Raw genomic sequence first — 26036 nt, forward strand, 5'->3', positions numbered from 1 at the left:
CGCCGCGGCTTTGTCTGGTTTGGTTAATCCTGGATACCCAATTGGTGATGACGTTATCGCATAAAAGTGGCTCAATTTCAGCAATAACGCGCCTAATGTTGGCCTTTAAGGTGGCAACCGTCCGTGGTTTGTTAGCATAGACTTTGGATTTTAGAAAGCCCCAGAGAAAAAAATCCAGTGGCGTTAGGTCGCAGGATCTGGGCGGCCAATTAACGTCACCATTTCGCGATATAACGGAACCTTCAAATTTCTCATGCAATAGTATTACTGTATCACGTGCCGTATGGCACGTAGCACCGTCTTGCTGAAACCAAATGTTTGTTAGATCGATTCCATCCACTGCAGGCCAAAAAAAAATCTCTTATCATAGCCCTGTATCGCTCACCGTTTACCGTAAGTGCCACTTCTTCTTCGTTTTCGAAAAAATACGGACCGATTATTCCGCCGGACCAAAGTGTACACCATACCGTAACTTTTTCGGAATGTAGTGGGACCTCATGAATCTCCCGTGGGTTTTTGTTGCTCCAAATTTGGCAATTTTGCTTGTTAACAAAGCCACTTAACCAGAAATGAGCCTCGTCACTAAACATTATTTTTCGCCCAAAATCAGGATCGACCTCCAACTGCTCTAGCGCCCAATCAGCGAATGCACGCCGCTGCGCATGATCGTTGAGCTTTAGTTGTTGGGTTAATTGCACTTTATAAGGGTGAAGCCCTAAGTCCTTATGCAGGATTCGCCAAGTTGTCGTCAAAGACAGGCCAAGTTCTTGAGCCCGACGCGGAATGGACTGTTGCGGATTCTCACACACACTTTCCCGGACTGCAGCAATATTTTCAACGGATCTTGCGTTTCGCTGACGTACAGGCACTTTCAGATTTGCCACAGACCCAGTTGCTTCGAATTTGTTTATTAAACGGCGAATTGTGGATTCTGAAGGACGTTCGTCGACACCATAAACTGCACGGAGTGCACGAAACGTTTGACGAATAGAACATTGGTTTTGATAATAATTTTTTACAATTTCGACTCGTTTCTCAGTCGTGTAACGCTCCATAATAAAATGCAGAGACTAACTGAATACGGCTACCAAAGATACCACCTGTGTGACTGTCGACTTCGTCATGCGCTGTTGCCAAACATCGAGCGTTATTATTGGAAAACCCTTTACCTTTTTATCAGCTTTATCCAGTGGAATATATCATTCTATTTATTTCATTTATTTACATCATTATTATTTTAACACAATTTTTATTTATTTATTTTTAACTATTTATTTCTTTTTAATAACGGTTGGTGTAGGATTGTGCAGTTATTATGAATATGAATATTCCCAACCCCCGAGGCCTATTTGAAGACTGATGGATCCAATATCTTTCTATTACAGAAGATTTAGGAAAGTCTGGTCGGCCTGCCTCCCTAAAATCCACTCATGCACACCTTCTCGATAGTAAGCCCTGTTACGTCACTTAGGTGGCAACGAAAGTGTAGAGTGATTCTCTTCAAGACGCCTGGTCAGTGAGAAGAGGAAAAGATCAGACCCTCCAGCACAATGCCACTGCACAAAACAGAAGGAACTGGAAATTTGCTGGAGAGGCCTTCATCCTGCAGTGGACTGAAAATGGCTGATGATGATGATGACTGCACTGAAATATCCCTGCAGTCCTGTAGTATTATTTCAGGACATCACCTACCAAAGAAATATTCTTGCGGGGGGGGGACGGGCTCCCCTGTGCTAATCGATGTGGTGTGAAAGTCAATTTTGAATAAAGACTTTAATTTTCCAACATTTCATTTCATTCCTGAAAACACTGGGATTGACTCTAATGCACAACAAGGTGTTATACTGCATAGCTGTGACATTGCACGTTTGTAGTTCAAGCACTATTTTATCATTGAAGCAATATGGTCCAAACATGGTCCACATCAAACAGTTTTTCTCTTAACAAAAAGGTTTTTTTGAGCACACAGTGAGGATCAGAATACAACATTCTGAAGTCTCTATCTGACAGCAAGAAGAACCGCAACAGAATATGGAAGAATGCTTTTGAATATCCATGACTGCACTTACTTACTCTTGCTTCAGCACAACCTATTGTTGTGAATCAACATTTTTACATATGACTATAATTAAGATGTGTCTGCAATCACAGATGACAAATATTCATCTGAAAGATAAATTGAAGATAAAGACAATGCTGGAACCAAACATCAAGTTCTTATTTTAGAAAAAAGAGTCACAAAAAACTCACTGAACTTTTTGCCTCTTCCTTTTTTTGAAAAATTTTGGTAAATGTGAATAATTGCAATATTTAAAAGAAAATTAAGTTGTTTTTACTTTATCATTTTTTAAAATATTAATTATAAATAAATTAATTTTTTTTGTTAATTTTTTAAATGCATTACAATATAATTGTAAAAGAATAAGAGACGTTTACCTCAATATGATATGTAGAACACTTCCGTATGATACTCTCCAGAAATTAAAACAAATATATCATTACAGTAAAAAAATATATTGAAAATAATAATAATAATAATAATAAAAAAAAGCAATTGAACACAATTAAAAATTAACTGAACGCAATTAAAAATTAAGTAAAATATTAATTAAAAGAGTTTAACGAAAATATTGCAAAATGATTTTTCATCAAACATACTTGTTATTTTCTTTAAACTCGTTTAATTAATTTTTTACTAAAATTTTAGCTGCGTTCAATTGATTTTCAATTGTGTTCAATTGTCTTTTTTTTTAAATGTTTTCAATTTAATTTTTACTGTAATGTTATATGCGTTTTAATCTCTGGAGAGTATCATATGGAAGTGTTCTACGTATCATATTGAGGTAAACTTCTCTTATTCTTTTACAAATATTGAAATCAACATAGAATGTATTGATCATCACAGCTCTGGTTAATACTATCGAATATATATATATAATGTATTAATAACAAGTGGTTGTAGTGAATAGTAACAGCTTAAAAAGAATGATATATTAAAATATTAGGATGGTTTATGGACAAGGGGCACTGCTAGTAATAGCAGAAATACCCAACGATGATAATGGAATGCAGATAAGTAGATTAGAGTATGAGTGGAGAAATTCTGACCATGTCAGATGTAGTAACAATGGAAAAAATTAAATAGGTACTGTAAAATAAAAATAATACAAATAGTACTTAATGCTATACATCCAATGATTTTAACTTCTTTATCAAGGATCAGTAGCAAAAACCAAAGGAAATACAGCAAGAAGTAAGGCTTCTGTTTCTGATATGAAATATACGTAGCAAGAGGTAAAAAAAGTGAGCTGACAGCTGTTGGGTCGGTTATGAAATATACAGCAGCTCACTTTTTTTTACCTCTTGCTATGCATATTTCATATCAGAAACAGAGGCCTTACTTCTTGCTGTATTTCCTTTGGTTTTGGCTTGATGTAGAAATTAAAATCATCAGACCTATAGCATTAAGTACTGTTTGTATTATTTTTATTTTATTTTACAAGTACCTATTTAATATTTTCCACTGTTACTACATCTGATGTGGTCAGCATTTCTCCACTCATACTCTAATCTACTTATGTATATATATGTATATATATAAACCATTTAACTTTCTACCTGATGGGAACTCCATAGATTGGCACTTCCAAGGAAAAAGGTTCCACAACCCTGGACTAGAAATTGATTAGGTACCCTGCATTTACTTAACATCATTACGGGGGGGGAAATGTTTAGATTGGACTGCAGGAAGTTTTGTTTTAGCCAGAGAGTTAATAAATTACTGGAATAAGTTGCCTTCATGGGTGGTAGAGGCCGACAGTTTGGGGAAATTCAAAGGTCATCTGGATAGTACTTTCGGGTAAGGGAAGCGCATAGGATTATTATTTAGTTATTTATTTATTTTTTTTTTTGGCTGGTGCAGCATAAGCCATAGGCTTTCTTGCACCATGCGGCCGTTACTAATACTAATACTAATCACCAGGGGTGCCAAGAGCCAGCAATGATCCAAGACAATCATCAGACCTGATTTTCCCTTTCCAGTTCCTCTTTTCTATAACTTAAGTCAGTGGCCTGGACTCCTTACTTGATATCTGGAACTAAAGTAACTGATCCCTCTCCTAGTTCTAGTTGTTTACCACCCTCCCAACCTTCAGGTAATCAGAATTTTGAGAACTGCATATTTCTCATAAAGCTGCTTTACTATACGAGCTTTTTTTTTTTTCTAACTGGCACCAATGTCTACACATTCTGTTGAGATGGAAGTATTGCAAACAGCTGTCAAAACAGTAACACTTTTTTAAATAAATAGCAATAATTATAGATGAAATCTGTACTAATTTGTCTGTTTCAACGGATTTTGATCTATAACTTCATTTTATTTTTTACTTTTAACATTTTGCACTTTAACAGCTTAGCTTTGGCTAATTATTCATATTTCTAACAAAGTTTTTAAACTGCTGGAAAAAATGTTTTTTTACCAACTAATAATAATTGAAAACCCAATTATTCCTGGGGAACAGGATGATTAATTCAATGGTAACAACACTATCAATTACATTAGTAAAGATTAGCTTTACTTTCAGTAATAAGATGAGGGGATGTAACTGGAAACTGAGTACTAGCTTAAGTTTCAAGTCCACTTTCCTACATCCTGAGAAAGTTTTAAAAAACATATTGATTGTTGACATATTATTGACTGAATGATATGACATAAACAGAAACATGAAGATATACAAAGATGAAGGCAAACAACACAATGTATTACTATTCTTGAATTTGTTTCAAGTCACATAATGACTTCCAAGAATTACATTCTAATGACCTATGGAGAAGATTATGGTTTCACCTGACTTTGAAGACATCATGTATCTTATATCATAGTCATATTTTATATAGTTTTAAAATATAAAACTAAACAAATATGGAATTTTAAATAGGATTTTTGTTGCCACATAACTGGCAAATCAACAATCTTATGTGGATTTGTATTTAGTACATATTACCAGATAGAGCTAAACAGAGTTAAATATTCTTTCACCATTTCAAAATGATGAAAGAATATTTAACAAGGTTTTTCACTGTAGACAGAAATTATATACTTACTGTGACATTTATTTATGTTACAGGACCAACTGACATGACATGACACAACACATTTTTTTGTAAAGATAAACTCATACCTCTATTACCTCCAAGAGAATTGCTTTCCAACCAAGAAGGTCCAGGAGGTCCAGGGGGTCCGGGGGGACCAGGTAAACCAACTCCAGGTGGACCAGGATGTCCTGGTAAGCCCTCTACAACTTCTCCTGGCGGGCCCTAAAATTTAGTATAGAAATATTTTCAAATAATGAAACATAATATTAAAAATGAATGATCAATAAAAAAAAGTTCTTTTTGCAAGGGACAGTATAAAAACACAATAACATTAAATATTTGCTTATTTTTAAAGGTTTATAAATGTCTTTAAAATATTAGTGCATTTAATAAACTTTGTCGCATTTTGTACAATTTGTCTTGTATTTCTTTTAATCAGTATGAGTACTTACATCATGTCATTCAAACAGAATACAAATTAATGGACTTGTTCAGATCAATAATTGTCTATGTTTTGCAGCAACAGCAGCATCATCCGTAATCCAAAACAAGCCCACAACTAGTCACATCCATTTACTGTCCAACTTCAGACTCACAGAACTAACTTTTCTTCTTCCTCATTTATCCCTTCAACTTCTACTTTTTGGAACAACTACCTTCACATGGAGGCGCCTCCGTAACCAGGTGGGAAGGAGCAGCAGTGTGTAGCACACACTTCTTGATTAGACCGGGGTTCGAGCCCGTCACCACCAAATATGGTAGATGCGGAAAGGTCAGGGAATGACCACCACATATCCCCGGAGCAATATGGCCTTAGTTGCTAATGCTCCTAAAAAACCAAATAACAATAACCTTCACATGTATTTTCTGAAAATTACACTCTACAGAAATTTGAATCTAATCTATTCAAATCTAATCTCAACAAATATCTTCTGTCTTCCAAACCTTCAACCGATGCACAGTACTAAGTACACCGCTACCTGGTTATCATGCCATTCTTCTGTAAAATAATAAGAGAAGTTTACCTCTATATAATACATAGAACACTTCCGTATGATACTCTCCAGCAATTAAAACAAACAAAATCACAAATCTTACATTATAGTAAAAAATAAAAAATAATTAAAACTCAATTGAACACAATTAAAAATCAATCTAAGACAATTAAAAATTAAAAGAAACGAAAAAATTGCAAAAACGAATTTTCCTTCCTGAGCTGATAATGCTTTTTGACCGTATGTTGTGATCACAGGAACGAAAATTACCAATAAGGGGTGAGCATGAAACTTAAATAGGGATTATTTGTCTTCGCGCATGCGCATAAAATCCCATGAACCGGAGATTAGAAAAGGCCTGCAAACATTAACAGAATTCTCATGTAATTTAATTTTGACAGTTTCTGAAATTAAGAGTCTGGTATAATTACGTTGGACACTTAAGTATTTTGGCCTCGTTAAATAAAAAAGTATGTTTTTCATTAATGGCATGAAAGGCTAATTCTGATGCTGCTGAACAAGAAGCACAAACTGAGGCCGCGTGTTGATTTACATGAAAATTCAGATGAAAATGCATAGAACCTTGGTACTACAAGTTGCAATCCCCCCAAGAAATGTTGTATACCAGGTCATTTATTTGTGTTGCGAATAAGGAAAGGACAGTGATTTTTCAGTATAGTGTGCAGTTTCTGTTTTGACCTGGCCACAATTTTAAATTCAGTATCTTTAAAGAATTTGTTAAGCTGTTTGTGCCACTGTTCAACATATGGGACAGAAATAAAGTATTTTTTAATATTACGATTGTTGGTTTATGTAGTATTTTTTTCCCTATCCCTAGCTTGTACCCTAATTCAGTTTATTGTAGCAAGGGTATAACCCCTGTTTAATATTTCTATTCCTGAGCCCAAAGCAGATTCCGTTGTTGAATATTTATAGGCATTTAGATTAAAGATAATCGATCTCTTGTAGGAGAATGGGTAATAGCTGTTATAATACAGAAGCATACCGGTGTTCGTAGGTTTTCGATAGATGTTAAATTGGATTTTATTCGAGTCCCGAGTAAGCGTGAAATTTAGAAAATTTAATGACTTTGTATCCATACCCTCCCTTTCCAATGTAAATTTGAGTCTAGAGTAAATATTATTAAACGAATGCAAAATGTCTTGGATAGTACTACTATTAGTAATAACTAGAACATCGTCGAAATATCACCAACAGTATATGATATGGGGTAGAAAAGGTATCAAATGTATACGCTCAAGCTCAATCCCATCGGCAAACCAAATATTTGTCTGTATACTTTGTCTCGAAAGGTGATATAGTTGGCTCCAACTAAGAGTTTAATTAAGTGAAAAATTTCTTTAATAGGAAGCTTCATATAATTAATCAGTATAGAGTTATTATTTAACATATCCCAAATAATATCTAATGTGTATTCAACTTTTACATTCATATATAACGAGCTAACATCTAGTGAGAATAAATTATCATTATCGCCAAGTCTACAGTCCTTAAGGTTATTAAATAGTGTATCGCAGTTCTTAAACCCAAATTATATCGCCTGTCTAAAGGGTTTTATAATGCTATATACATGTGTGTGTGACCAAGGTTGAAAATGCCGAGTTTCTGTAGGAAACAATATGCCGAATAGAAAATCCAGTCTTGTGTAATTTTATCTGACCGAAAAGTGCAGGAATATTGCATATTCAGGCCTTCAATTCCTTTAACTGAGCCATAGTAACGTTGTCATTTTTTCGATACGGAGTTAATGTTTTATTGTATTGATTGACCAAATTGGTAAATAGTGCCGGGTCTATTTCAAGATAAGTGGAGGAATCTGAAACAACTGAATCTAACTTATTAATATAATCATGTTTATTGAGTATTACAACTGTATCTCCTTTATCTGCCCTCTGTATAATAATGTCTTTATTTTCCAAAAGTTCACGTAAAGCTGAACTGTCATGTTTATTCAATTTAGGAAGTCTTGTTTCTTTTATATTATTCACCACTTGGTTAACTTGTTGAATAAATAAATCTTTTTGTGGAACATTACAAAGTCCAAATTCAATAACAGTTATGCACTGTTTTTTAGATAGTTTTCGAGGTGGTAAATTATAATTTAATCCTTTGGATTAAATTATAATTTAATTACCAATTTTGCCAGGGTCAATTTAAATCAAAAAAATTGCTGGAACAAACTTCCATCTGTCGTTGTGGAAGTTGATAGGTTGAATAAATTTAAGGGGGAACTGGACAGGCATTTAGAGGGAATGGTGCGATTTTTTTTTTTTGGGCTGATGCTGCATAAGCTCATACATTTGCTTTCTTGCATCACATGCCACCACTACTACCACTACTACACCTCTATCAGATCACCTCGCTGGTGCCTAGTCTCCAGACACTGTAATTTGCAAAACTTAAGCCTTTCTTCATAAGAGCACCCCTTTGTTCCATTCACTAACCTTTGGGATACAGAATAGTGAAATAGTGTATCGTAGTTCTTAAACTATGATACACTATTTGATAACCTTAAGGACTGTAAACTTGGCGATAATGATAATTTATTCTCACTAGATGTTACCTCGTTATATACAAATGTAAACTTTGAATACACATTAGATATTATTTGGAATATATGTTAAATAATAACTCTATACCGATTAATTGAACTCTTAGTTGGGGCCAACCATATCACCTTTTTAGACAAAGCATACAAACAAATTTTTGGTTTGTTGATGAGATTGGGCTTGAGGAGCTTAATATCGGAGATTATTTCTCAAAGATTGGGTCTTTTCTACCCTGTATCACATACTATGGGAGGTATTTAGACAATGTTCCAGTTATTACTGATAGTAGTACTATCCAAGACATTTTACATTTGTTTAATAATATTTACTCTAGACTCAAATTTACATTGGAAAGGGAGGGTACGGATACAAAGTCATTGCATTTTCTAAATTTCATGCTTACTCGTGACTCGAATAAAATCCAATTTAACATCTATCAAAAACCTACGAACACCGGTATGCTTCTGTATTATAACAGCTATTACCCATTCTCCTACAAGAGATTGATTATTTTTAATCTAAATGCCTATAAATATTCAAAAACAGAATCTGCTTTGGGCTCAGGAATACAAATATTAAACAGCAAATTCTTAAACAGGGGTTATACCCTTGCTGCAATAAACCGAATTAGGGTACAAGCTAGGGATAGGGGAAAAAATACTACATAAACCAACAATCGTAATATTAAAAAATACTTTATTTCTCTCCCATATGTTGTGAACAGTGTAAACAGCTTCTTTAAAGATACCGAATTTAAAATTGTGGCCAGGCCAATACAGAAACTACACACTATACTGAACAATTTCTCAGTCCTTTCCTCATTCGCAACACAAATAAATGACCTGGTATACATTTCTGGGGGGGGGGGTTGCAACTTTTCGTACCAAAGTTCTATGCATTTTCCTCTGAATTTTCGCGTAAATCAACATGCGGCCTCAGTTCGTGCTTCATGAGAATTCTGTTAATGTTCCCCGGCCATTTCTGATCTCTGATTCATGGGCTTTTACAAGCATGTGCGAAGACAAGTAATCGCTATTTAAGTTTCATGCTCACCCCTATTCGGTAATTTTCGTTCCTGTGATCACAACATATGTTCAAAAAGCGTTGGCAGCTTCGGGAAGGAAAATCGTTTTTGCAATTTTTCCTTAAATTTTTTTTAATTAATTTAATTTTTAATTGAGTTCATTTGATTTTCAGTTGTGTTCAATTGTTTTTTAATTATGTTCAATTGAATTTTAATTATTTTTTATTTTTTACTATAATGTAAGATTTGCGATTTTTTCGTTTTAATTGCTGGAGAATATCATACGGAAGTGTGGCGCCTCCGAAGCCAGGTGGGAAGGAGCAGCAGTGCGTAGCACACGCTTCTTGATTAGACTGGGGTTCAAGCCCGTCACCACCAAATAACGGAAGATGCGGAAAGGTCACGGAATGACCACCGCATATCCCGGAGCAATATGGCCTTAGTTGCTAATGCTCCTAAAAACCAAAACAACAACAACAACAGAAGTGTTCTACGTATTATACTGAGGTAAACTTCTCTTATTATTTTACAAATATTGATATCAACATAGAGTATTACAGTTCTGGTTCATACTATCACACTGCTCTTTACACCACGGATTTAGATATACGTGAGTCTTACTGCCCAACACTGCCGTTGAAAATAATTCAGAGAAAATTATTAACATTATTTTGGAAACCTTGCACGGCAGGAATCATCCTCACTTAAATGACCCAGTATTTGCAAGAGAGAGAGAAAAAGTGGGGTTCTCAGAAATTCCAGGAACCTTTACCATCACATGGCAAGTTAAGAAGCAAAAAGGATGTTTATCGACAAAGAAATTCCTGCTCAGTTTGAGTTTTATTCTTGCAATGGTATCCTGTCCTACCATACTCTTTCCTTGAGTGGCAGGATTTGCTAATCTTCTTCAAGGTCACTGGTTAAAGATGCATTGCAGGATCATCTAGGCAAGACTGCAGCAATAATTCAGACGCAGAATGGGTTTGTTAAGGGAAAGTCTTCTCTAACAAATTTGATAAATTTGATTGGATATTATGATGTGGTTACAAAGGAACTGGATGCAAAAAATAATTTTGATATCATACTTGGATTTCAGGAAAGCTTTTGACACTGTTGCACAAATTGGAGCAGAATGGTATTAAGGGTAAGTTGCTACAATGGATAAAAGGATGGTTAAGTGGGAGAAGACAGAGGGTGGTAATCAATGGGTGCTGCTCTTCGTGGACTAATGTTATTAGTGGAGTCCCACAGGGTTCGGTGTTGGGTCTACTGTTGTTTTGTATATTTATCAACGATATTGATGAAGGTATATCAGGCTTAGTGTCGAAGTTTACAGATGATACAAAGGTTGGCAGGGTTGTTAATGACAGTAATGGCAGTGTGTTACTGCAACAGGATCTAGAAAATTTGGGCAGATGGGCTGAGAAGTGGCAACTGAAGTTTAACATTGACAAATAAAAAGTACTCCATATGGGTACTTTCAGAGAGAGTAACTTTCAAGTAACCCCAGAGAAACATACCAACTCTGTGGTACTAAACTTAAGGTGGTAGAAAATGAAAACGACCTGGGAGTAATTGCGCAGTCAGATATGAAGTTTTCTGAGCAATGCAGACAGGCTGCCAGGGCAGGTCATGGGGTGTTGTCAATCATATTCAGACAGTCAATGATATTTTGCTAGCAGGGAAAAGGAGGTGACTGTCCCTCTATATAAGGCAATGGTCAGGCCAAGCCTTGAGTACTGCGTACAGGTCTGGAGGCCTCTTAGGTAGAATGTAGAGATGCTAGAATGAGTACAGAGAAGGGCAACAGGATTGGTGATAGGAACAAAGGGGTGCACTTATGAAGAAAGGCTTAAGTTCTGCAAGTTGATCTGACTGAGATGTATAAGTCCTTGAATGGTTTGAGCAGGCTCAATGCTGAAGGGATATACTTTTGCTTGCTCAGATTAAGAACCAGAAGGGGAATAGATTCAAATTGAGGAAAGACAGTTGTTGTTGTTTGGTTTTTAGGAGCATTAGCAACTAAGGCCATATTGCTCTGGGGATATGTGGTGGTCATTCCCTGACCTTTCCGCATCCTCCATATTTGGTGGTCACAGGCTCAAACCCCGGTCTAATCAAGAAGTGTGTGCTATGCACTGTCGCTCCTATCCACCTGGCTATGGAGGCGCCGAAAGACAGTTGTAGAATAGATGTGCAGACGTTTGCCTTTAGCCAGAGGGTAGTTGATTGCTAGAACAGACTTCCACCTTTTGTTGTGGAAGTTGATAGCTTAAATAAATTTAAGAGTGAACTGGACAAAGATTTGGAGTGACCGGATGCGTGAAATGAGAAGGTTTTTTTTTTTTTTTTGTTTTTTTTGGCTGATGCTATATGAGCTTGCTTTCTTGCTTCATATACCTCAACTAATGCTAATGCTAAACCAGTGCAATAGCTCAGCAACTCATTGTGGAAGTATTAACAATATAAGATATAATTAAACAATGCATGCATACTACCTCGGTAGTAGAAATGATGGAAGTGTATTACCCATGCATAATGAACCTTTTCATACTCTTAGACATTTAGTCAAGAAATAGTTTTAGAGCTAAACATTGTTTAAAATAAGTGGTCTAATCAGACTGCACTAAACATTCACTGAGAATCTATATTAAAAGTTTCTTATAACAGTACTGTATAGATTTGTGCCTGACCACAAATAAGAATTTTAGCTACTGTTAATTCCTTCCTGAAAATTGTGCTTCCTTACTAAACAGTATGCAGTTAAGATGTATGACTATCCATTGATCAAACTGAACACAAATATCACAATTATATAGTGAAGAGCTTGCACATGTTTCAAACAACAAGGACACAAACATTTTCGAAGTATTATTTGCCATACTGGTATGCACATTCTGTAATTTAAATAAATACCCTTTGAATACTGGTAGTTTGGTTACATTGACATTGGCCTGGTATGTGCTCTTCTTCAACAATGGGTTATCATAGTATGTTACTGGTTATGTGGAAAAATTGTCTCCAATTTCTTTTAATTTCTGGCTTACATCATTAATTACTGACTGTCCATAATTCAGTTATTCAAAAACATCTTTAACATTCCTCAACTATGGTTTTGTTTTTAATATTGCTCAACCTCGTATGCACACACTGTTACCATTATTACAAAATCCATAAATAAAGTGGACATGAATATATTCAGCAGGTGCAAACTATTGATTAATTCTTTCCAAAAAAAAACTTTATTTGACTTTATTACAACACAGTGTCATCATGTTTCACACTTTCCACAGATCAGAAACAATGAAAAAAACAAAGAAGTAACTGCCAACCTTACTATCTGTAAAACTACATATAAGTATGGATTTGCTGCAATTGGTTATGGATTTATTTGCCATGGCTCTGTAACAGCATAAAATAGGACCAATACTGTATTAAAATTGTAGTCGACATAACCTCCCAAATCAGTCCCCGGAAGTATTAGCATTAATAGAGGCATATGATGCAAGAAAGCAAGCTTATACAGCATCAGCCAAAAAAAAAAAAAAAAAAAAAAACTTCCAATTTCACTCATCCATTCGCTCCAAATATTTGTCTAGTTCTGCCTTGAATTTATTTAAGCTGTCAACTTCTACATTCAACCACACATTGGCTAAAGGCAAATTTCAGCACATCTATTCTACAGTTGTCTTTCCTCAAGATTGTTGTATGGAAGACCATTGTGAAAATCATGGGTAGATAGTAATCCTCATAGTTACAGCTGTACCTACCAAATTAAGTGCCTGAGGCAAACAGTTCATATTTGGCTCCTTAAAACTTTTTTTTTTTTGCATCCCTAAGAGAAAAGTGCCTGGGCGAGTGCTCTGAAAAGAATTTTCTAACGTTGATTCTCAGTGAATATTTAGTGGAGTCTGACTAAACCATTTGTTTTTAACAAGTTGGGCTACAATGAGAACAGTAGCCAAGAAGAGGAAGCAGCTGAGATTTACATTACTAAATTATTTTCAATTCATAAATCAGCAATCTCTTAGCTAGTATTAACCTTGCTACTTCTTCCCTCCACAGGGTGCAAAAATGGATTTAGCTTGTATTTACTAGAGCTTTACAATTGTCAGTTACAAAATTTATTCACCATATGCTTGCATCAATATTTACATTAACAATGTCAGCATTCTTTTCATTAACTACAGAGTATGTATCATTCACACATTACAGATAAATTTTTTATTTTCAACCTTTTATTGAATAATTCCATAATTTTTAAAATTTTTTAAATTATTTTCTATCTTTTATATATCCAGCATCTTTTGGAAAATTTTGAAATGTTCACAATAATGTTTCTTCTCACTTCTGCTCTTTAAAGAAATACTGGATATTTTTAAATGTTTGTTGTAAAATTCTTTACTGAGAGATTTTGTTGAGCTTCGAATTTCTCTCTTTCTTTCTTTTAAAGCACTTGTAATTTGTATTATGTTCCCTTTCTTTATTCATGCATTTTGGGTGTCCTTTCTTCATAGCTGTGATTGTCTAGTGGTTAGGACATTGCACTGTGGCCACAATAACCCAGGTTTGAATCCTGGTCACGGCATTGTAATCACTCGAAATAAATTCATGCATTTTTGAAACCTAAAAACACTCCTGTGTGAATGTACTAGTAATGTGCTGGGATCACTCCATAAAAGATTCTAAAATATTCTAAGACAAAAACTAGTTTTATCATACAATGAAACTGATAATGCAGAAATAATGAAATGCCTAAAAAATATTTTAGGCATTTCATTTTTTCTGTAACAGTATTTTATCCAAAGAAAATTATTTCTTTGGATAAAGTACTGTTTTGTATAATCAGAATAATTTTTTTTTAGTTGTGAAACAGTGTTACTGCAAAGAATCATGTCATACAACTAAAAACTAATATCTTGCTAGTTATAAAATCTTTGAAATTATGCCCCATTTTTATTTTATTAAGCACCCTCTTACTTTTCCTACATAAAGTCAATCAAGCACAATTAGCAACCTTCATTTCCCTGTTGATTAAGTTAATTAATTAAATTTAATTAATAATTGACAATTATTACCCTAGGTCCTGGTGGTCCAGGAGGACCTGGTACTGGAAGAAAACTACCATCATCACGATAATGAAATTGAGGAATAGAACCTGGAGGTCCAGGTGGCCCGCTTTCACCCTAAGAAAATATAAAAATAAAATAATAAACATTGAGTGAATTATAACATAGCTCCTCGTTACAAATTGGTGAAATATCTAAAAGAGATTTAAGAGTTTTATTTATTTTTTTTAAATAACTTATCTCCATTTTTCTGCTTAGTTTAAAGCAGTTCAGAAGAAAGGGAGTAAAAGAAACTGAAAATTAAAAATAAAGTAAGACATTACCTGATAAGCTGTGCATGATTCGTAAAGGGTTATCAGATCAAATCAAAAATTAAGAAATGACAAAAAAAATTGGCTAAAAAATGATAACGGGGAGGTATGCATTTAGAATCTCAGAATTTCCAAACTTGTATACATTAATGGCTAAAGCTTCCATAACTCACAATTTTTATTCATTTGGAAGTTTAATCATGATTTTAGCATTATTCACGTCAAGTACAATATATGGGTAGCAGTAACCCAAGAAAAATGTACCAACTGTGTGATACTACACTCAGGGAACTGGCGAGTGAAGAAGACCTGGGGATAATTGTGCAGTCAGATATGAAGTTCGCTGAGCAGTGCAGATGGGCTGCCACAGCAGGTCATGGAGTCTTGTCGATGATATATAGGAATATTGCTAGCAAGGACAGGGAGGTGATTATCCCATTGTACGAGGCAATGGTCAGGCCACACCTTGAGTACTGTGTACAAATCCGGAGGCCTCATTTTAGGAAGGATGTAGAGTTGCTAGAATGATTAAAAAGAAGGGCAACAAGACTGATTATGGGAACAAAGGGATGCTCTTACCAAGATAGGCTTAAGTTCTGCAAACTGCAGAGCCTGGAGACTAGGCACATGCAAGGTGATCTGAATGAGGTGTATAAGGCCTTGAACAGGGTTGAGCAAGCTCAATGCTGATGGGATTCTTTCTCTTTCTCAGATTAAGAACTTGAGTAGACAAAGATTCAAACTGAGGAAAGACTGTTGTAGATTAGATGTGCAGAAATTTGCCTCCTCTGCTAATATCCCTTGTGGCTCATTACTGCTAGTCCTGTTTTATGAACATATGCATAAAGGCAGCAAATGTGTTAAGGCACTGCATATTATAGGTGGCTTTACTTGAATTTTATCCTCTTTCTTTTGGACTGCACTAAACTAAGTGGAATCAGTGAGGTAAGTATTTATGTGCAATGGTCGTGCACTGATCTTAAGAAAAGGGGTTGCGCTACAGCTATCAGGAGTTCAACTTAATTTTCTATTTATTAAAAATAGTTTTTTTTTTTTTTTTTTTTTTTAAATTCTCTTCGTGTGAACCAAGGTTTGACCTTTTATTAATGGATTGCATTAATTAGTATTTCTGAAATCTTTATTTTTTAATAAAAATTTAAAATTAAAAAATGTTGTTTTTCATGTCGTGTTCAATTAAACAGAATTTTATTAATTCTGCTGAAAAACAAACTTATAAACATAAAAGCATCAGTCCGTTCAATTTTTCAGTTTGTAAAACATTTTAAGTGCATGGAATTTCAAGCATACATATGCACACATTTTTGTTTATATGCTAGATATATGTAACACACACACACACACACACACACACACACACACACACACACACACACACACACACACACACACACACACACACAGTCACTTCCATTTAAGTTCATGAAACTGTATACCACATGAAATTTCAAAAGTTACACATGTGCACATATTCCTGCTTATGTAATATGTATATAAAATAAATGAATAACACACACACACACACTATTAATCAGTAGCATTTAAGTTACGAAACCATATAATGTTGAAAGTTTCAAAAAAATTATGTTATGTGCATGTATTTTTGTTTATACAGGGTGATTCACTACCAGTGCGACAAACTTACAGGAGGTGTAGGGGGCACAAAGACAAATCGGAATCACATAGCATTGCAGGGTCCGACATGCCTTCGCCATGTGGTAGAGGACGTTGAACGGGAGATCGCATGAACAGCGATCCCGCTGGAAGTCAGCATTTGCGAACCGGTTCCCGAGGCAGTAGGATGGATGAGTATTCAAACGTTGAACTGGCCAACATGCACCTCGCATATGGAGCTGCGGACTTTAATGGGCACGCCGCTCTGCGCATGTACCAGGAACGTTTCCCGCACAGGCATGCTCCTCATCATACGATTTTCGCATGTGTCCACAGAAGGTTACGTGAGACTGGTTGTTTCACAAGAGGTACCATGAATTGAGAGCGAACGACGAGGATGCCAGACAATGAGGAGAATGTCCTACATCTTGCAGAAAGCAATCCGAGTACAAGTACTTGAGCGACAGCCCAACAATTGGGTATTTCCCAATCCACTGTATGGAGGATACTGTCAACAAACCAAATGAGTTCATACCATCTGCAACGCGTCCAATTATTGGAGCCTGCAGATTATCCACTCCGGAGGACTTTTGCTACTTGGTTTCTCCACAGAAATAGTTCGCAAATGCTGACTTCCAGCGGGATGGGGGGGGGGGATTCACAGACTAAAAGTTAATAGTAGCTGCAGGCAGAGGCGAGATTCTATATATATGTAGACATGACAAGTTCTAATTTTATTGTCCGTTGGAGTTTTTATATGGCTCATTTTAGGATTAATTTTCTTCCAATTGATCAACGATCTTTATGATCAATTGTTTCAAACTTAGGATCCGGGTACGAGGTTATTACTGTGTTGTCCAAGATTTTTGCAGCTCCGGCGAATGCTATGTTTTATATACAGTTAGTCATTTTATTGACTTAGTTGTTATTATAATAAATTATTTTCAATAAGTAGTTTTATAGTCCTAGTCAAGTTTGATGGTTTATTTGAATTTAGATAGCGATTTTGAAAGTTAATACATAGTGTCCATAGATCTTACCGTTCATAACTTGCCACCATTGTTATACAATATAGAATAGAATAATGTAAATCCCGAACTTCATAGTGTAAGATTTAACATAAAACTAAATAGCAAAATATGTAGAACTGTATTAGAAATCTGTTAGATTAGTATAGTATTATCAATTAATGATTAAAATTTATTAATCTTATTAAATTTCATTGTTAATTAAATTATAATTAAACAGAATCATGACCCAGACTAGAGCAGCAAAGCAATGAGAAGAAAGTAGCGGCAGTACTGTAGCTCGCAGTAGAACTGAAGGAAGTGATTGTCCAACACATCATAGTCTAAAAAAATGTGCAAAATGTGAAATGTTTGCAGATCTGTCTAGAATCATAGGCGAGATTCTTGAACTGCTTCTATTGTAATGAGCAGCAGCCTAGAGAGCACGTTGCTGGAGATTCCAAGAGCTGCTGTGAGTAATCACGGAACAAGTAAATACATGGGATGTGTTAGAGTAACTAAGAGCATGTACACCAATGCTAGAAGTATAGTAAATAAATTTGATCAATTTGAAGTGCTGATCAAGGCATCAAAGGCAGATATTGTTGGAATTTTTCATGATGATCATTAGCAAGGGCACGTGATGTAAGAAAGCAAGCTTATATAGCATCAGCCCCCCCCCCCCACAACACTTCTCATTTCACCCATCCACTCACTCCAGATGTTTGTCTAGTTCTGCCTTGAATCTGTTTAAGCTATCAACTTCTACAACAGATGGAAGTTTTTTCTAGCAATCAACCACACATCTACCCTACAACTGTCTTCCTCAATTTCAATTTATGCCCTCTCAGGTATTCTGAGCAAGACAAAGAATCCCATCAGCATTGAGCATGCTCAAACCATTCAAAACTTTATACACCTCAATCAGGTTACCTAGCAGGTGCCTAGTCTCCACACTGTAATTTGCAAAACTTAAGCCTTTCTTCATAAGAGCAACTATTTGTTCCATTCACTAATCTTGTTGCCCTTCACTGTACTCATTCGAACAGCTCTACATCCATCTTAAAATGAGGCCTCCAGACCTGCATACAGTACTCAAGGTATGGCCTGACCATTGCCTTATACAAGGGGATAATCACCTTCTTATCCCTGCTAGAAAAATTCCTGTATATCATTGAAAAGACACGAGCTAATCTTGCAGACCGTCTACACTGCCCAGAAAATTTCATATCTGCCTGCATGCACAATTACCCCCAGGTCTTTTTCAGACTGTACCACTGTCAGTGTAGTAACACAGTTGATACTGCTTCCCATATGCAGTAATTTACATTTGTCAATGTTAAACTTCAGTTGCCACCTCTCAGCCCATCTGCTCAACTTTTCTAGATCCTGTTGCAGCAGTGTACTGTCATTAGTGTCATTAATAACCCTGACAACCTTCGTATCGTCTGCAAACTTGGATGTTAACAACCCTGCTGACCCTCTTATCGTCTGCAAGCCTGATATACCGTTATCAATATCATTAATGAATACAGAAAATAACAATGGACCCAACACCGAATCCTGGGAGACTGCAATAATAACATTAGTCCACAAAGAGCAGTGTCCATTGATTACCACTCTCTGTCTTCTGCCACTCAACCATCCCTTTATCCATAGCAGCAATTTACCTCCAATGCCACACTGCTCCAATCTGTGCAGCAGTCTTCCATGTGCAACAGTATCAAAAGCCTTCCTAAGATATAAATATATGATATCAAATTATTCTGTGCATCCAGTTCCTTTGTGACTACATCATAGTATCCAGTCAAATTGGTCATACTAGTATTCCCCTGAACAAACCCATGCTGTGTCCATGGTATAACTGAAGTCTTGTCTAGATGATCCTGCAATGTTTTGTAAACAGTGCCTCAATTTCCCTGGAACAGAAGTTAAACTAACAGGACTTAAATTACTTGTGTTCCCTTTGTTCCTCCTTTGTGGATTGGGGTCACATTTGCACAGCTCCAGTCCACATGTCCCTCCCCTGATATCCAAGGAAGTTCTCATAATTATGGCTAAGGGTTTGCTTACTTCTTTTGCTGCCTCTTTTAATATAACTGGATAGACCCCAGGTGTGTTTCTTATGTTTGTCTTCAACAATTTCTCGTCCACTTTACTCACAGTTATTACAAGATTATCTAGTTTACTGCCAGAGTTTAATACATCTCTGGCATTCCCCTCCCTGAATAACTCCTAATGTGTGAATGTAGATGCAAAATATTCATTTAGTTTGTTAGCAACCTGAGCAACAGTTGAACCATCGATATCAACTGGACCGATCTGATTCATTCCATTCCTCCCAGAGTTTACATAAGAAAAGAACTCGTTGCTGTTTTTCTTTGTATCCTTTGCCTGCCTAACCTCCTTTGTGACTTGGTTACAGACCAGCTTATATCTATTTACAGGCTTCTGTGTTACCTGTTAATTTATATGTATCCCATGTATTTTTCTTCTCTGCCACATATCTAATTAATTCATCTGACATCCATTTCAGCCTAAATCTTGAACAATATTTCTTATTTAGTATGAAAAGCCTAGTAGCTTCCAAGATTAATTCTTTGAATGCTTCCCATTTTGAATTTGCTGTTGGTAACATCATCAGTGGGTCCCACCGTATAGAATTCAAATACTGTTTCAGACCACTGTAGTCACCTTTAAGAAAGCAAAAACCCTTCCCTTTACCGCTCGATTTAAAGGTAACCTCTTTGAGTAAATATGCCACTTCAGCACACTGTGATCACTGTCACCTAGTAGTTTCTTTATCTGTAGATTCTTAATGCATGAAGAATCACTACTGAAAATTGGATCAAGAGTATTACTCCCTCTAGTTGCCTCCCAAATATGCTGCTATAGAAAACAATCATCCAATAAATCCAAAAAAGCCTTGCTAGTGTGTGAATCACCAAACCACAAATTCCACTCAAACTCTGGGAAATTAAAATCCTCCATTATAAGAAACTCTGATTCACTGGCCCACTCTAGTTCTCTGCACAATTGCTCATTATACTCATCAGATTCATTAGGCCTATAACACACACCTACTCTCATTTTTCTTTCCCAGTGTTTATGTCACACCAAACAGACTCAACGTTGCACTGTCCACCAACATCAATTGGATGCACTTCCTTAGATTTATTGTGTTTCTTTACTAACAGCATAACCCCTCCTCTCTTCCTGTCCTCTCTATCCTTTCTGTACACATTGTACTCCCAAAATTACAATTCTGCACTGCTTATGTCTGTGATATCAGTCATGGTGTCACACAGATATAAGTACTGCTGAATTGTAATTTTGGGAGTACAATGTGTACAGAAAGGATAGAGAGGACAGGAAGGGAGGAAGAGGGGTTAAGCTGTTAGTTAAGAAACACACAAAATCTAAGGAAGTGCATCCAGTTGACATGGGTGGACAGTGCAATGCTGAGTCTGTTTGGTGGGACATAAACACTGGGAAAGGTAAAACGAGAGTAGGAGTGTGTTATAGACCTAATCAATCTAATGATTAACCCCACAAGTTGTACAGAGAAACAGAGTGGGCCAGTAAATCTGAATGTCTTATAATGGGAGATTTTAACTTTCCAGATATTGACTGGAACTTGTGGATTGGTCACTCGCATGCCAGAAAGATTTTTGTGGATACATTGGAGGATTGTTTTCTACAGCAACATGTTCAAGGGGCAACCAGAGGGAGAAATACTCTTGATCTGATTATCAGCAGTGATTATTCATGCATTAAGAATTTGCAGATAAAAGAATCAGTAGGTGACAGTGATCACAATGTACTGATGTGGGGGCACCTGCATAGCCAGGTGGGAAGGAGCAGCAGTGCATAGCATACGCTTCTTGATTAGACTGGGGTTTGAGCCCGTCACCGCCAAACACGGAGGATGCGGAAAGGTCAGGGAATGACCACCGCATATTCCCGGAGCAATATGGCCTTAGTTGCTAATGCTCCTAAAAACCAAATAACAAACAAACTGATGTGGGATTTACTTAAAGATGTTTTTTTTTTTTTTTTTTTTTTTATTTGGTGGTAGTTGGCGCATCGGTTTCTGTGGCCATATTGCACCTCCCAAGGTTTTTGCAGTACTTTGATCCAAGCCCGAGGCGGGAATCGAACCCGCGACCTTTGGGTTGCTGGGCAGGTACTTTACCCACTCGGCTAGCCCGGTCGGCTCTTACTTAAAGATGTAACTACCATAAAAGGTAAAGGGAAGAGTTTTTGTTTTCGGAAAGGTGACTACAGTGGTCTCAGACAGTTTTTAAATTCTATACAGTGGGATCAACTGATGATGTTACCAATGATGAATTCTAAATGGGAAATCTTCAGGGACTTAATCTTGGCGGCTACTAGGCTTTTCATACCAACTAAGAAATATTGTACAAGGTTCAGGCCTCAGTGGATGTCAGATGAATTAATAAGGCTCATGGCAGAGAAGAAAAATGAATTGGATGCATATAAATTATCAGGTGATATAAAAGCCTACAGCAGATATAAGCTAATCTGTAATCAAGTCACAAAAGAGGTTAGGCAGGCGAAGGCTGATTATGAGAAATCCCTGGCAAAGGATGCAAAGAAAAACAACAAAGACTTCTTTACTTATGCAAACTCTAGAATGAAGGGGATAAATCAGATTGGTCCACTTGATGTTGGTGGTTCGAATGTTGATGACCCTGCTCAGGTAGATGATAAACTGATGTAAGTATTCTGCATCTACATTCACACAAGAGGAGTTATTCAAGGAGGAGAATGCCAGAAGCTTATCAAACTCTAACAGGGAGCTAAGTGATTCTGTAATAACTGAGAGCAAATTGGAGGAGAAATTGTTGACATTAAACACTAAAAAGGCACTTGGGGCAGATGGAATTTATCCAGTTATATTGAAGGAGGCAGCAAGGGAAGTAAGAAAACCCCTAGCCATAATTATGGGAGCATCCTTACAGTCAGGGGAGGTTCCCATGGACTGGAGATGTGCAAATGTATTCCCAATTCACAAAGGGGTGCAATGGTGAAGCAAATAATTATAGACAAGTTAGTTTAACTTCTGTTCTGGGGAAAATAATGGAGTCACTGGTTAAAGAGATGATACAGGATCACCTAGACAAGACTGCAGAAATAGTTCAGACACATCATGGGTCTGTTAAGGGGATGTCATCTCTGACCAATTTGATTGGATAATAAGGTGTGGTCACAGAGGACCTGGATGCAAAAAATAATTTTGATATCATATACTTGGATTTCAGGAAAGCTTTTGATACTGCTGTACATGGAAGACTGCGTACAAATTGGAGCGGTATGGCATTAAGGCCATGTTGCTGCAATATAAAGAGATGGTTGAGTGGGAGATGGCAGAGAATGGTAATCAATGGTCACTGCTCTACATGGACTAATGTTATTAGTGGAGTCCCCCGGGGTTCGGTGCTGGGTCCATTGTTGTTTTGTGTACAGTAAACCCCCGCTATTCCCAGTATTTGTATTTGCAGTCGCTGATTTAACATAAAATGAAACCTAAAAAAATGTGAATTTTAAAGCGCCGTGAACATTTTCCGCCATAAAAAAACATGGGCGTGGCTAAAATTATCTTTCCCGGTCAAAATAGCGCTCGGTGGGGTGGGGGGGGGTGACAAAATCGCGAGCATGGATGTTTCTCGCTAATCCTTGTTTGGTATGCGTTATGCGCTTGCCATGGAAAGTTTCGTTGTTTGTTTTTAATTTATATGCTTTTAAAATTGAATAAATTTATAAATTGATATGCTTACAAAATTGATAAATCTACCATTTTGCAGTGTAAAACAGACTTTTTCGAGTGTGTTAACGGAAGAAAGTGACTTTATTGTGGACAAGCTCTTTCTAACCAGTACAAAAATATGGCTACGAATAACAAGAGAAATGTGAATGTGAAATTATCAAAGAAGGTGATGACATTAGCGAATAAAATTGAGTTATTAGACAAAATTTTAAATGGTGAAAGTGTCTTCTCAGTGGCAAAACATTATAAAATCAATGATACGATCAATCAAGAAATCGGAAGAAAAAATCCACCATAGTGTCCGTGAAAACGCACTAATTGCTTAAAAAATTTGCTCTGTACCTCATGATGTTAAATTAGAAAAATGGAAAAGCTTTAAATCTTTGGATAGAAGACCGAACTCAAAATAAAATTTCGTTAAGTTCACTCATCATTCGTGAAAAGGCAAAACTCCTTTATCAACACTTTAGCGAAACTGGTGATAGCACTGATGGGTTAAGTTTTTTAGCTAGCAAAAACGCTGGTTTGAAAGATTTGTTTGAAATTTCTAATAAATATTACATTTAATATTAAATTGTTTCTTATTTTCATTTCGATTCCATATGCTTGCATTTCACTATGTACTGTCTATGTACATAGTCATATTACGAAGGTACATATAATACATACATAGACAAAATTTTAGACTAGTTTTTCTTATATATTTCATACTTTCGAATGGAACCATTCGAAAGTATGGGAGCCATAACTCAGTATTCGCGACATTTCTCAGGAACGTATTTATCAATGATATCGATGAAGGTATATCAGGCTTAATGTCCAAGTTTTCAGATGATAGAAAGGTTGGCAGGGTTGTTAATGAAAGTAAAGACAATATGCTACAGGATCTAGAAGTTAGGCAGATGGGCTGAGAAGTGGCAATTGAAGTTTAACATTGCAAATGCAAAGTACTGCATGTGGGTAGCAATAACCCAAGAGAAACGAGGGGATTGCCAAAAGTTTATGAAACTCTAAAATGGAGCTAAGTGATTTTGCAATACATGAGAGGAAAGTGGAGGAGAAATTGTTGAAGTTAAACATAAAAAAGGCACTTAGAGCATATTTAATCTATTAAAATTATCATATAAATTCTCCACCTCACTGAGTGTAATACCACCGTGTGGGACTACACTCAGGGAGGTGGAGAATGAAAAAGACCTAGGGGTAATTGTGTAGTCAGATATGAAGTTCTCTGAGCAGTGTAGACTGGCTGCTAGAGCAGGTCATGGAGTTTTGTCAATGATATATAGGAATTTTGCTAGCAGAGACAAGGAGGTTATTATCCCTTTGTATAAGGCAATGGTCAGGCCACACCTTGAGTACTGTGTACAGGTCTGGAGGCCTCATTTTAGAAAGGATGTAGAGTTGCTAGAATGAGTACAGAGGAAGGGCAACAAGATTGGTGAGAGGAACAATGGGGTATGCTTATGAAGGAATTAAGTTCTGCAAGTTGCAGCATCTGGAGACTAGGTACCTGCGAGGTGATCTGATTGAGGTGTATAAGGCCTTGAATGGTTTGAGCAGGCACAATGCTGAAGGGATACTTCCACTTGCTCAGATTAAGAACCTGAAGGGGCACAGATTCAAATTGAGGAAAGACAGTTGTAGAATAGATGTGAGGAAGTTTTCCTTTAGCCAATGGGTAGTTGATTGCTGGACCAGACTTGCATCTGTTGTTGTAGAAGTTGATAGCTTAAATAAATTTTTTTTTTTTTTTGGCTGATGCTGTATAAGCTTGCATCATATACCTCAACTAATGCTAATGGTAATCTAAAAAATTCAAAAGAGTTTACGGTAAATAATTTATATAAAAATGGCTTAGATGAGATTGCAAATTTTTTCAAGCTGCTTATTGTCTCAGAAAATGTCTCATAGGGAAACAACTGTGTACTATACCAGAGTTTAATTCATATTTGTTATTTGGTCAGAGTAACAAAAGTATGCCTTGTGAGGTGATTAATTTCCATTTAGGATGAAATTTCAGTTTTAAAGGTTGTTTACTATACATTACATATTACTACTTTTGATAATTTATATCAAGCACTCACAAAATTTGTCTTTTGGGTATAACAGCCACACTAAATAAGTCAACAAAATATGCTCAATTTACATACTTAATTATACTTTTTTACAATTTATAACATGCTTAGTATGTGAAGTTTACCTTTTCTCCAGGTGATCCAGGATAGCCAACAGGTCCTCTCTCTCCGGCAATACCAGGAAGCCCTGGAACTCCTTGGGGACCTGGTTGTCCAAGTTCTCCCTTTTCTCCTTTGGGTCCTAATTGAAACATAAAAAAAGACATTTATAGCATTTCAATTTTGAAAAACCATTCTCATTCTCTTTTGTAGTGGATGAAGGATACTTTTAATTTTTCCCTCCCTCTAATATAAACATAATCATTTTCACTTATTTCTTCTATAAATGAAAAAAAAAGTAAAAGAGAAAAAAAACCATCATTTAATATGCAGTATCATATTGTACAATCAATATGATACTGTACT

At 36.2% G+C, this 26036-nt stretch overlaps 1 protein-coding gene across 1 annotated transcript in view; it reads right to left on the reverse strand.

Annotated features, from left to right (window-relative positions):
* The window catches only part of LOC150075973 (uncharacterized), a 369694-nt gene that overhangs the window by 65410 nt on the left and 278248 nt on the right, over positions 1-26036 (reverse strand). The window contains exons 20-22 of the mRNA XM_090387222.1: positions 25697-25812; positions 14762-14869; positions 5190-5316 (exon numbers count right to left, since the gene is read on the reverse strand). Coding sequence (XP_090243348.1) covers positions 5190-5316; positions 14762-14869; positions 25697-25812 — 351 coding nt within the window. The remainder of the gene's footprint in view (positions 1-5189; positions 5317-14761; positions 14870-25696; positions 25813-26036) is intronic.

Source organism: Mastigoproctus giganteus, chromosome 13 (genome assembly GCF_048544385.1).
Source record: "Mastigoproctus giganteus isolate SK-2022 chromosome 13, ASM4854438v1, whole genome shotgun sequence".
In the NCBI taxonomy this organism is placed as follows: Eukaryota; Metazoa; Arthropoda; class Arachnida; order Uropygi; family Thelyphonidae; genus Mastigoproctus; species Mastigoproctus giganteus.